The following is an 11,171-nucleotide window of genomic DNA, read 5'->3' as shown; positions in this document are numbered from 1 at the left end:
TCGCGGGTGCAGGGCTTGGTTTGCCAGCAGGACAAACAGCCAAGGGAAGCTGGTGGCAGATCCTTCTTCTCTTGAAGTCATTGAGCCGAGACGGGACATGGTCCTGGGCTGCTCGTTTGAATCAAAACCACAAGTTATTAGGCTCAGCGTGAGGGGAATGGGGTGAAATTGCCTCGGAAAGGCAAGGGGGCAAACAGGATTATTAACTGGGCTCTTCTGGTCTGGAAATGCGTGGAAACATCCTTTGGCCGTCGCTGTTCATGCGCAACCAAAGCCCCCCTCACGTCACGCTGCAAATAACGAAATGAAACTCTCAATAAGTTGAATAATCAGAAAACAATTTTCCAATAAAAGCGTCCCCCGAAATCTCCTTTTAAGGCAAGGACTGGGATTCCCACTGCTGAGCGTGTTCCCGACGCCTCGCGTTATTGTTCGGCCGCCTGTGCCGGGGCCGGGCAGGCTGCCACGCCGCCCCACGCCCCCGGGGACACCCCTGCCACACGGCCCCGACAGCCTCCCCACTCCTGAGCCCTCCCTGCATCGGTTTTCCCCCTTTTGCTGTATGCTTTGGGTCATTTTCCTGTTTAGACAGCAAGCAGGGAGTACACGGTGCCACGGCCCCTCGTCTGCTCCAGCATTTCTAACAGACAGAGATTTGTGCATTAAGCAGACAGGGACACTCCCAGCCTGGGTGAGGAGCTGTGTCTCCCCAGCTGCCTTGGCCTTGGACACACCTGGAGGATTTCTAACCCCTTTCCCCTTTGATCCCTGCTCCCCAGCCCCTCGAGAGCAGGCATCCCATCCCCTGCGGCAGGAGCATCTCTGGCACAGGGCTGCCTCGCTTGGTTATTTGTGGCCAGAGTGGACAAAGTCTGAGGAAATCTGAATGATGGGGATTACTTTTCCCCATAGGAAATAAAACCAAGCCCAATCTATAAGCTCTTTTGGAAAGCCCCTGTGACAACAGCTTCTGCCTAAAGTGCACCCACAGGCAGCACATCCCGGCTGCAGGTTGAGGGGACCAAGGGGACTGAGCCCGCGCAGAGGCCGTGCTGCCGGGGCCTGTCTGGTGTGCTGCTGCCATCAGCGTGAGCAGTGAGGTGTCAGGGCAAGATAAAGCCTTTTTTTCCTCCAAAGCAAACTCTGCCTGAGAGCAGGATTAGTTGCTCCAAAAGCTATTTGGAGAAGCCAAAGCTTTTGTGGATGCCATGGGCTCCTAGACAGGGAGCTGGAGGGGGCTTTGTACCGTGCTTCTCCAGCCCCAGCCAGTCCCTGCTTTTCTGTGCTGGAGGGTCAGGCTGTGGCTTGCAGTGGGGGTGAGGATGCTTGCCAGCCCCCTGCTGTCCTCAGGGCTCAGCCACAGTGCTTGTCCTTTGCTGGGGGTAGGCAGCAGGACCCAACCCAGCTGCTTCGGGCTCCTCTCCTGTTACGGGTTGGCCACAGGGCTCCCAGGACCATGGGGTGTTAATGTGTCAGGTCCTGTGTGCCGGGGCGTTCTGGGAGCCTGCATCGAGGTGCTGCTGAGGCCAGCTGGGCCATGAACGGTGGCTGGGCGAGACAGTGAGTGAGGGAGGAACAGGGCAAAAAAAGAAGAGGGGGAAAGTGAGGGGAAAGAAAAATCCAAAGGAACCTGGGATGCCGATTTCTGGGTGCTGAGTAACACATCCTTGTAGTCCAGGTGGGCTAAAGCACAGAGAATCCTTCCCTGTTGCTGCTGCACCATCCCACCACGGGCTGGGGGACGAGCTGTGGGCTGGGGACACGTTGTGGGCTGGGGTACACGCTGTGGGCTGGGGGACATCGTGTGGGCTGGGGGATGTGCTGTGGGCTGGGGGACATGCTGTGGGCTGGGGGTCATGCTGTGGGCTGGGGGACATGCTGTGGGCTGGGGACACGCTGTGGGCTGGGGACACGCTGTGGACTGGGGGACATGCCGTGGGCTGGGGACACGCTGTGGGCTGGGGGACACGCTGTGGGCTGGGGGACATGCCGTGGGCTGGGGACACGCTGTGGGCTGGGGGACATGCCGTGGGCTGGGGACACGCTGTGGGCTGGGGGACACGCTGTGGGCTGGGGACACACTGTGGGCTGGGGGACATGCCGTGGGCTGGGGACACACTGTGGGCTGGGGACACACTGTGGGCTGGGGGACATGCCGTGGGCTGGGGACACGCTGTGGGCTGGGGGACATGCCGCCTCTTCCCAGGCACTGCCATTCACTTTTCAGATGGGAAACAAGCCCCAGCTCTCCCTCTGCACTCCAAAACAAAACAAAACAAAAGGCCAAACCAAGAGATGAGAGAAATAAACAAACAAATCCCTTCCCTCTCCTGGCTTGGCATCTGCTCGCAGCCTTTCCATTATTAATTAGAGAAGCTGCCGGCATTATTAGCAACAAACCGCTCCTAATGAAGTTCAGAGCCGCAGATCCAGGAGGGGCTCCCAGACACCGCTTTTCAGAACCCTTAATTAAATTCAGTGCCCGAAGGTGCTTTGGGCTGGGGCGGAGGCAGAGCGGTGAGGCAGCCCAGGCCGGGCGGCGGGGCTCAGGGTGAAAGGCGGCAGTGGGAGACGGGCACTCCGCTGTGCTGCAGCCCCAGAGACACCCCTGGGGTCCCCTCCGGATTTGGGGCTGGACAGAGGGGTTGGCTGGGATGTGCAAAGGGGGTGCTGCCTGGCCACCATGGTGAAGGCAGAGCATTTAACTCATCAGTTAAATTGACCAAGCATCAGGAGTGGCCGGGGGCTGTCAGGGAGGGCTCCCAGTACTGTGCAAGCGGAGGGGTCCCTGGCTGGTCCTGCTCCACCCTCACTGGGATGTCTCAGTGGGGTGGCTTTGTGCTTGCAAACACAAAACCTGGCAAGGTGAGGGGCACAGGGAGTCTCAGGCCAGGGGACTAGCTGCAGACAGTTCCTCCTGTCCCCACCCAGCAAATAACCTCGGTGGGGATCTCAGCTGACCAGCAAGGTTTCCTCATGTGATGAAGCCAGCCCGAGCTATGGCCACGTTCCTTTCAGCATACCTGGCACGGGTTGCTCTGCACTGGTGGCTCTCAGAGACCCGGCTGCTTTGCCTCGGGGAGGGCACAGATCGTGTCTGGATGCAGCTGCAGGAGACAATCTTTGGGAAAGGATGGTTTTCACACCAAACTTCAAAAGAAAACAAATCCTCTCAGGAACTCTTTCCACTGATTGCTCTCCATTCAATGCAGAGAAGGCTGACATAACACCTCGAAGAGCAATTGTAAAGCCTGCCCAAAGCTGGATTTTGGCTCCCGCACATCCTCTCCCTTCCCTGTCACCCTTGCTCTGCACACAGCCATCTCCCATCCCCACCCCGCCCCAAGATATTCCACCCTTCCTTTCTCTGACCTTAAAGGAATTTATTACCAAGGAGTGCAGAAAGATTACTGCAAAATCGCTGTGTGTTGCTGGGAAATCATTGCAACATTAGCTCAGCAATATTTTTTCAGAAGTGTGTGCTGTATCTCTTCTCCAGCAGATTTGGTCCCCACGTGCACATCCACACCCCGGCGCGTCCCACGGCACGTCCCGCTTGGCATGGGAAGTGTGAACCCGACCTGGCCCTCGCCTCGGCTCCCTCCTGCCTGTGCCCGAGGACGCGGTTGCCACCCCTCAGCCAACCGGCCGCGTCCTCAGACCCACGTGCCGGTGCTCCCCATCCCGGCTTCGCGTCCAAACGCTGCGCAACACCCCCGCTGCCAGGATGCTCGGGCTGCCTTGGCTCAAGGGCTTTCGCCAGCAGATGCTCACGGAGGATCCTGCACCCGGCAGGGGCTGGGACTGGCTGTTTAGCTGAGGGTTTTGGGGAAAAGGAAGATCCCTTTCCCTCCCATGCTGGCACTCATGACGTCTGGCTGGCAGACAGACGCCAGGACCGGGGGGAGAAGGCGCAGATGAGAAGGAGGGGGCTGAGCACGAGGCCGCCCATGCCACAGAGAGGACACCCACGATTCTGCAAATACGTTTAATGCACTTGGAATACACGGGAGGGAAAAAAAACCATTCAGCGATTCACAAAAATATTACAAAAGGTCACGTGCAGGTGAAAACACACCCAGCACTGCAATAACAATGTAAGAATTTACATTAGAAACTAATATAAAATATTTAAAAACCTCTGCTAGTTTAGCTCTCCATTTGTTTTTTGTCTTTTATATAAAAAAAAAAAAGGAGGAGGAGGGGAGGGGGAAGAAAGGCCATCTACAAGGTAGGGAGACACTGGCTGCAGAAACACGGGCTCCTTCCAGCCCCGTGGGTAGGGCCCTGGGGCTCGTCGCTCACGCAGACCGCACACACTCGCACACGCACATGGCTCAGCTACAGACGGGTTCAGCTCGGGGCTGTGAGGGCTGCCCCAGCACCTGGGGGTTGCTGTGGTGCCCCCTGCCCTGAGGAGCTCGCCTTTGCTCTAGGTTTTATGGAAACCGTCCAGTATTGAAAACAAGCGGTGTCCCCACATCCCTGGGCTGCAAGGAGGATTTTGAATGACTGCACTTGGGTTTGCAGCGTGACCGTGGCCAAACGTGGAGCAGCGGGGCTGGGTGGGTGCAAGGAACACCTGGGTGCAGGAGCCAGGGCACAAGCCCCCAGTGATGCCATCAGCTGCCACCGGGCTGCAAAGTGCTGCTTCAGGGAAAGCTGAGAACAAAAGGGCCAGGAGTCCCCCAGCCTGTGACCAGTCAGTGCCTGGACAACACAGGCACTGGCAGCCGCCTCCGCTTCCTCTGCCCCCTTGGTTCCACGGCAGGAGGGACGGCGCAGGAGCTGCGTGGCCGGCCCGACGACGTCCTCCTGCGCCCATCCTGCCCAGGGCATTGTCAGCACACGCTGTATTTGTGCAGGACCGACCGCACACGGCGACAGCTCGGTCCCTCCCACCCTCGCCGCTCGTGCAGCGGAGGGTTTCCGGAGCCGCACTTTCGCTGCAGTTGGGCCCCAGGGAAAGGAACAAAGGAGCCATTTTCATCTCCAGCCTCGCCAGGAGTGGAGGGAGAGGGCGAGAGAAAAGACCAGTGTTTGCAAAACACAACAATCGGCAGGAAATTTTCCTCTGGCTTTTTGAGGTTGGGGTTTTTTCCTCTCTCTTCCTCTTTTTAAAGAGGGGGGATGCAGCATCACGACTGTCTAAAAACAAGCAGGACCTGGCAGGCCACATCTGCCAAGGGCAGTCCCTCCTGGGCTGACGTTCCTCTCCTGCTATCAGGGCCCTGTGAGCCAAATGGTGAACGATTCCCATGGCCTTTCAGCATGCGAAAGGGAAGTGCTGCCTTCAGGGCAGACTGGAACTGATCCTTCTGAACCCATGTGCCGCTTAGGATGATGTTATGGTCCGTCAGTGATTGTAGGGGCAACAGAACCATGGTAGAAATGAAGAGGTGATGAAGTACGATACACAACAGGCTCCCTGCCCAAGAGAGACAGGTCGATGCAGGGACAGGGTTTAAAACACATTTGCAACCTCAGGCTCGTTCTCCATTTGAAATTTTGGACTCGTGTTGAACACAAGGCATTTTGGGTTTTGCTTTTTAAAAAAGAGAACAAGGCAGACAATAACACCACAGAAACAAAGGTTATTGAAATAGCAGGTTACTACAGAGCTCATTAAAAACTGCCACAGCCCCAGAGATGTAAATTCAGCTCTAAAATCTGGGGAGGTGAACCCAGCAACGGCCAAGGCGCGTTTCGGGAGCGTTTGGGACACAGGGCGGCTGCTGCGCAGGCCAGTGTCAGCGAGGCGGACAGAGACACAGAAGGGTCCTGGTTGCTCAACAATTCATCTGTCCTCGCTGCTTCACTTGCAGGGAGAATTAAGGCACAATCTATACTGTAAACGGAGGGTGGTCATGTGGAGGACCAAGTCCCCAGGAGGTGGGAGGGCTCTCATGGTACCACCTCACCTGTCTGTGATGGTGTTGGGCCTGAAGCCCAAGACTTGGCAGCCACAGGGTGCAAGGCCGCGCCTGGGCCTAAGGGAAAATCAGAAACACCGGTCTCCGGGTTTCCTCTGGCCTGAAGGTTTGCAGATCTCCTCCCAGCCTGGCAGGACACTGACTTGCCCCAGTCAGATACAAGGTGGCAAAGCGGGACATGGGCTGTAGATGCCAGCCTAGGAGGAGGGAGCAGCCCTCAGGACAGACCAACAGCCAGTCTGTGTCTAACCCTCTGCCCAACCCTGTGCCCTGCAAAACCTGCAGCTGGCCAAACCCTTCCCAGGGACACACCTCAGAAAGGGTTTTGTGAGGAGCTGGGGGGCTGTTTGACAAAGGGAATGGCAGGTGGGTGAGCAATAAAGCTCGCTCAGTGAGCAGCCTCGAGCTTCTCATGACAGGCAGTGGAGCATGAGCACCACTTCTCACCCCACACTAATTAGAACAACAAAGGAGATGGAAGCAGCCACACTGCCACTCTCCATCCTTGACAACCTCAGATGCAGCCATTTGCAGCCTCCACCATCAGCCACGGTACAGGCCAGAGCATACACACGCAGTGGGATGTGCGTGGCCCGCTCCTTGTACCCAGGCAGGACCTCAGTGGGCCTCAGCACGGAGATGAGGATGCGCCTGCAAAGACTGACTCCATGCTCTGCTGAGGCCCTGATGACTCTCACTTTGGTTTCTAGCTTCCCTGCACTCACATTAGCTCCCCTTGCAGTGCCTGACACGCGTAAGGACTGCGCTGCCTCCAACAAGCCTGAGTGGCGGGTGCAGGAGGGAGGCTGCCAACCTGCTCCTCACCAACCTCTCCCCAGCAATCTGCTCCCTCCAAGCCAAGCTTTCAACTGTTGTGCTTTTTAGTTTTGGTGGTTTTTTTTAAACTACACCCCCTGAATATTTCTACTGGTCACAGATGAAAAACAGCACAACTCTCACTTCTTCAAAGACCATTTGATGACCTGATGGTGTCATTTCAAAAGCCATCCAAGAACAACTGAATATTTGAAGAGCTTCAGAATATCATTTCAAATCACTGTTGGCAAATCTATGTACAGGAAAACCAATATATCACCGTCCTCAAAGACATTACACACAGCAGGCACCACCTATCTAAGCCACTGAAAATATCTCTGTAGGTCATGCCAGCTACAAGACTGACTGCTCTGCTCAGAGCGTATCCTGCATACTTTAATACCGAAACTACGCATTCCTTCTCCTGTTTTTAACCACCAGTTAAGAGGGAGAGGAGTCCTGGCTTTTGGGACTTCTCTTGTTTCAGAATTGCTGTCACATGTCGGCTTTTGAAGGCATGATGGGTCTGCCATAAGGCTCATCTTTGGAATAACCCCTATTGACCTGCATTGCAGAATTTCTCCAGGAGGCAGAAAACCTGTTCTCACTGCTCCCAAACTGCAGCCATTTCCATCCAGATCACTATCTTTAGCCAACACAAGCCTCATGGGTTCTGGTTTCATACAATCCTGCTTCAGACCTTCTATACAATCTAGACAAAAAGTCAGAAATCAGCACCAGCAGACCTACTGTGTCAGCAGGTTTGGGCTAGAAAAATACCCTGCTCTTTACTGACACTGATGTACTTCCCCTCTTCCAACTACTCGCTCACTAAAATACAAGGGTTTCTTTTCCATTTCCTTCACACACAGGCTTGTCCTCCTTCCCCAAGATGAAAATACCCAAACTCAAGATCTCATTTACTCACCAAGGAATAAGTCTTTGGCATGACTGCAAGCTGGATGTGAATCGGGGGAGAGGAGGTCCTGTGGGTGCACAGCTCTCCACAACACCAAGTAACGTGCAACTTTCTTATTTTTAGATAACTGTTGAGAGGCAGCAACACGATTTTGGAGCTTAAAGGTTGACTTTCACCAGTTTCTCCCTTATAGGCGGTCTAACAGCAAGACAGAGATTTCTATTTTAGCAGTTACTTATCTAGTATTTCCCCCCTTAACTAAATAGGGAGATTTCCTTTCCTTCCCTTCAAACCTGCCCCTCAACTGTTATCTGGCTACCAGCAAAGATCTGTGAGAAAGTGTCTCAGAAATAGAGATTTCTGGCATGCCACCTGTTCATGACTGAAATACACAGAACTATATATAAATACATGACATGGAACCAAAATACACACACACACACACACAAGGATACTGGGTGGATTTTCAGATGCATTCAGTGTGCTCTCGCTGAAGTCAATGAAAACCCAACCCAGAGCGTCTGATGAGAGTAAATATGGTGAGGAAAACACACACATGAGAAAGGCAGAACTGGAGCACAAGGCAGCTTGGAGGAGGTGCCTTCCCTACGTCCAGCACCACATCCCTGTGGCAAAGGCTCAAAGAGTTCATAGGGCAGGAGGTCCTCAGCTTTCCAGATGTGTGTCACAGCCCAGAGAGGGTCTGATGGACTTTGCTCTGCCCCGCGCCGATCTCTGCAGGAAGAGCAACAATTGACCTTCCAAATGTCCCTTCTCCACTAAGATGTGGATTTTAAGCTCCTTTTAATGAGAGCTAGCATCTGGAAACAAGGAAGAGCAGTCAGCATCGTGGCAAGGGGCCAGCTCTGCTGCAGGCACCCCCGGCAAGCTCGTACAAGAGCAGTCCATGGGCTACCGTTGGCGGATGGCTTTGGGACGAAACGCTACTTGCTGCCCCTGCCCTGACTGCCACAATCACCCGTTTGCTCAATATCTCGTGGTGGGACACTGGGTATGTCATTTTTGAAGCCAGGCTGGTGCATTTCCATGCTGCTTTCTCGCCCATGCTGTGCCCTGCATATACATCCAGGCTGTAGAAGGGATGCTTAGTGCTAAGTGGGACGATGAAAACTGGCCAAGAGATCCCAGGGCTGAATGCAGTCTGCCACAGCACAGAAACCATTCTGGCTGGCACACGCAGATATGTGAAAGTTTGTTCTTTCGCAGCAGGATTTTAAGATGATCCTCTGAGTTCAGACAAAATGACAAACTCATTTACATGTAAATTGCTTTCCTAGCTTTGCAGAAAGGAAGGTTCTGACGAGCAGTGTTGGACCCTGCATTTGGCCTGCCTTAAATTATAATATAACAACAATTATAATAAGACAAGTACTACTTTGTACACAAAGCACGCCCTCCCCTGCAAACCCTGGCATGCTTGGGTAGGTCCTACAGCCCTCTAGTCAATAATCACCCTCTCTGCACAGAGACATTGAGTGACTTGCCTGAGGCCACAGAGGAATTCTGTAGCAAGTCCAAGGAAAGCTTTGTGGCTCCTAGCTCTGCTTCTTGACCAGCATTAACCCGCCTCAAATGTATGCAAAAAACATCAAAGCTGACTCTGCCAGGAAGAAATTAAATCAGAAAACAAACAGAAAACCAACCCTGGGGTACTGTGAGGCCTGCTGGACTTTGCTGTTTGATCAGGGGAGTTAAGTGTTAAAAGCTTTTGTTATACTTGTATTAGGATCACACAGCAATTGCGCATAAAACGGTCAAGTTAGGCAGAAAGGGGTAGAAGGAAAGCTGCATCTCCCCTGACAAGGAGTGAAGAGTTGTCATCAAAAGACAATGGGCAGAGGAAGGCTGGGGAATATGGATCAGAAACAACCTGCAACATCAGCAGGGGGTGAAGCCTGAGGTGGTTTGCTGCAGCATAGCCGCAGGGGCCAGCATCTTGAAGCAGAGACTGTCTCCTCTGCACACCTCCAAAGAAGAAGCCACAGGGATCTAGAGAGGGGCCTTTTCAAACTGCTTTCAATGCTTTACAGTTCAGATCTATCTGAAAAGAGGGACATCAACAACAAGAGCCTCCATAGCGAGGCCAGAGGGGAAAATGGAGCTGTACTAGGGCACAACCCTGCTGGAAAAGCGAGAATAGTTGGCTTTATTGAGGCTGAGTTTCCTCTCTGCTATGCCAGGGCAGCGGAGATCTCCATTTCATATGCATTCAAGCAGCCCACTGGATCCTGCAGAGCTGCTGAAGTTGTCCCTGTGAACAAACAGTCCTTTCTAGCTTCTCAAATTCTGTACAATAGCAAGGAAAAAATACTTGACAGTATCTCTTTAAAGATAAACACACTGTAAACAGGAGATCTCCCCCACCCCGGTAGCTTTCTTCCTCCTGCTTGTGCAAAACCAGAGGTTGCGACCTTCCCTGGGGTTCAGGCACAAGGACAGGATGCTCGAGAATAAAGTTGCCTCTGTTTGCAGCGATACCATAGCTAATAGCACCAAGACCAACACTTAAAACATGCCTAATTTGAGGCCAGGGAGGATCTGGGTTTGTTTTTCTTGACTGAACTAGAAAGTTCATCTTTTAAATCTGTTCAGCTTCAAGCATGTGAGCTTTTGGCCTCCTTTAAACAGGGGAAATACCATTCCGTTTCTGAAAAGCAAAGTGAAAAAAAATAGCACATGGAAGAACAGTTCTGCAGTCAGTAAAAGTTTGGCTAACAAAAGGACTCCAGAGTCACGTAAAGAACATTTAATCCACGGATTATAGGCTCGCACCTGGCAGAAACGCATGTGTAAATACAGGCGTGCAGAGCGTCTACACCCTGGGCTAAGGCAGAGGGGAGCTCTGTAGCTAGGAGAGAGAAAAAGGATTCTTACTGCTAATTTTCATAGTTAAATATTTCTCACTCGCACTCACACATACGCAGGCTGTTCCCAGAGAGCTCAGCCTTGGGAAGGATAAAGGGAAGGGCTCAGTTCGGGCTGGGCTGGTGCTGAGGAGCTTCTCTTCTGTTTGCAGTGGTCGTGCAGCAAACTCTTTTATTTGCAGGCAGAGTTTTTACTGCATTAATTATCCTGTGAGTCACTGGGTAATGGACAGTAACTTGGCTCTCCCAGTTGTTAGAAGGGTGTAATTCAGCTCTAATGCAGCGGGTTGTCGAACACGGCATCTGGCAAGATGGAAACTTTCAGTTTCTTTTCAGGCCAGCTGTACTCCTTTGGAAGTTTAAACTGTAAGACAGTAGAGAGAATCAGTTAATGTATATCACTGCAACCCACAGAAAAAACAAACCTTTTGCAAAGGCAGGCAGCCTCATGTTATTGTTATGTTTTAAAACAAGAGGCCACTAAGAAAACATTTCCCCATCAGTATGTTTTGGACGGCACTGGACATTAGATAATGTGGCCTGTGCTTCAGCTGCCAAAGTAAAGTTCTGAGATTTCAGCCCAAGTGCTGGTTATTTCATCAGATGGATTTTGAAGGG

At 52.8% G+C, this 11,171-nt stretch overlaps 1 protein-coding gene across 3 annotated transcripts in view; it reads right to left on the bottom strand.

The window, feature by feature from the left end:
• Positions 1 to 3,982: 3,982 nt before the first annotated feature.
• Positions 3,983 to 11,171, bottom strand: part of SUFU (SUFU negative regulator of hedgehog signaling) — a 99,958-nt gene continuing 92,769 nt past the window's right edge. For all 3 annotated transcript variants that reach the window (XM_062000779.1, XM_010201545.2, XM_062000780.1), the window contains exon 12: positions 3,983 to 10,917. In XM_062000779.1, coding sequence (XP_061856763.1) covers positions 10,828 to 10,917 — 90 coding nt within the window. In that variant the 3' untranslated portion in view covers positions 3,983 to 10,827. The remainder of the gene's footprint in view (positions 10,918 to 11,171) is intronic.

Source organism: Colius striatus, chromosome 8 (genome assembly GCF_028858725.1).
Source record: "Colius striatus isolate bColStr4 chromosome 8, bColStr4.1.hap1, whole genome shotgun sequence".
NCBI classification, from domain to species: domain Eukaryota; kingdom Metazoa; phylum Chordata; class Aves; order Coliiformes; family Coliidae; genus Colius; species Colius striatus.
The sequence above is the reverse complement of the archived record's forward strand: the minus strand, read 5'-3'. Positions and strand labels throughout refer to the sequence as shown.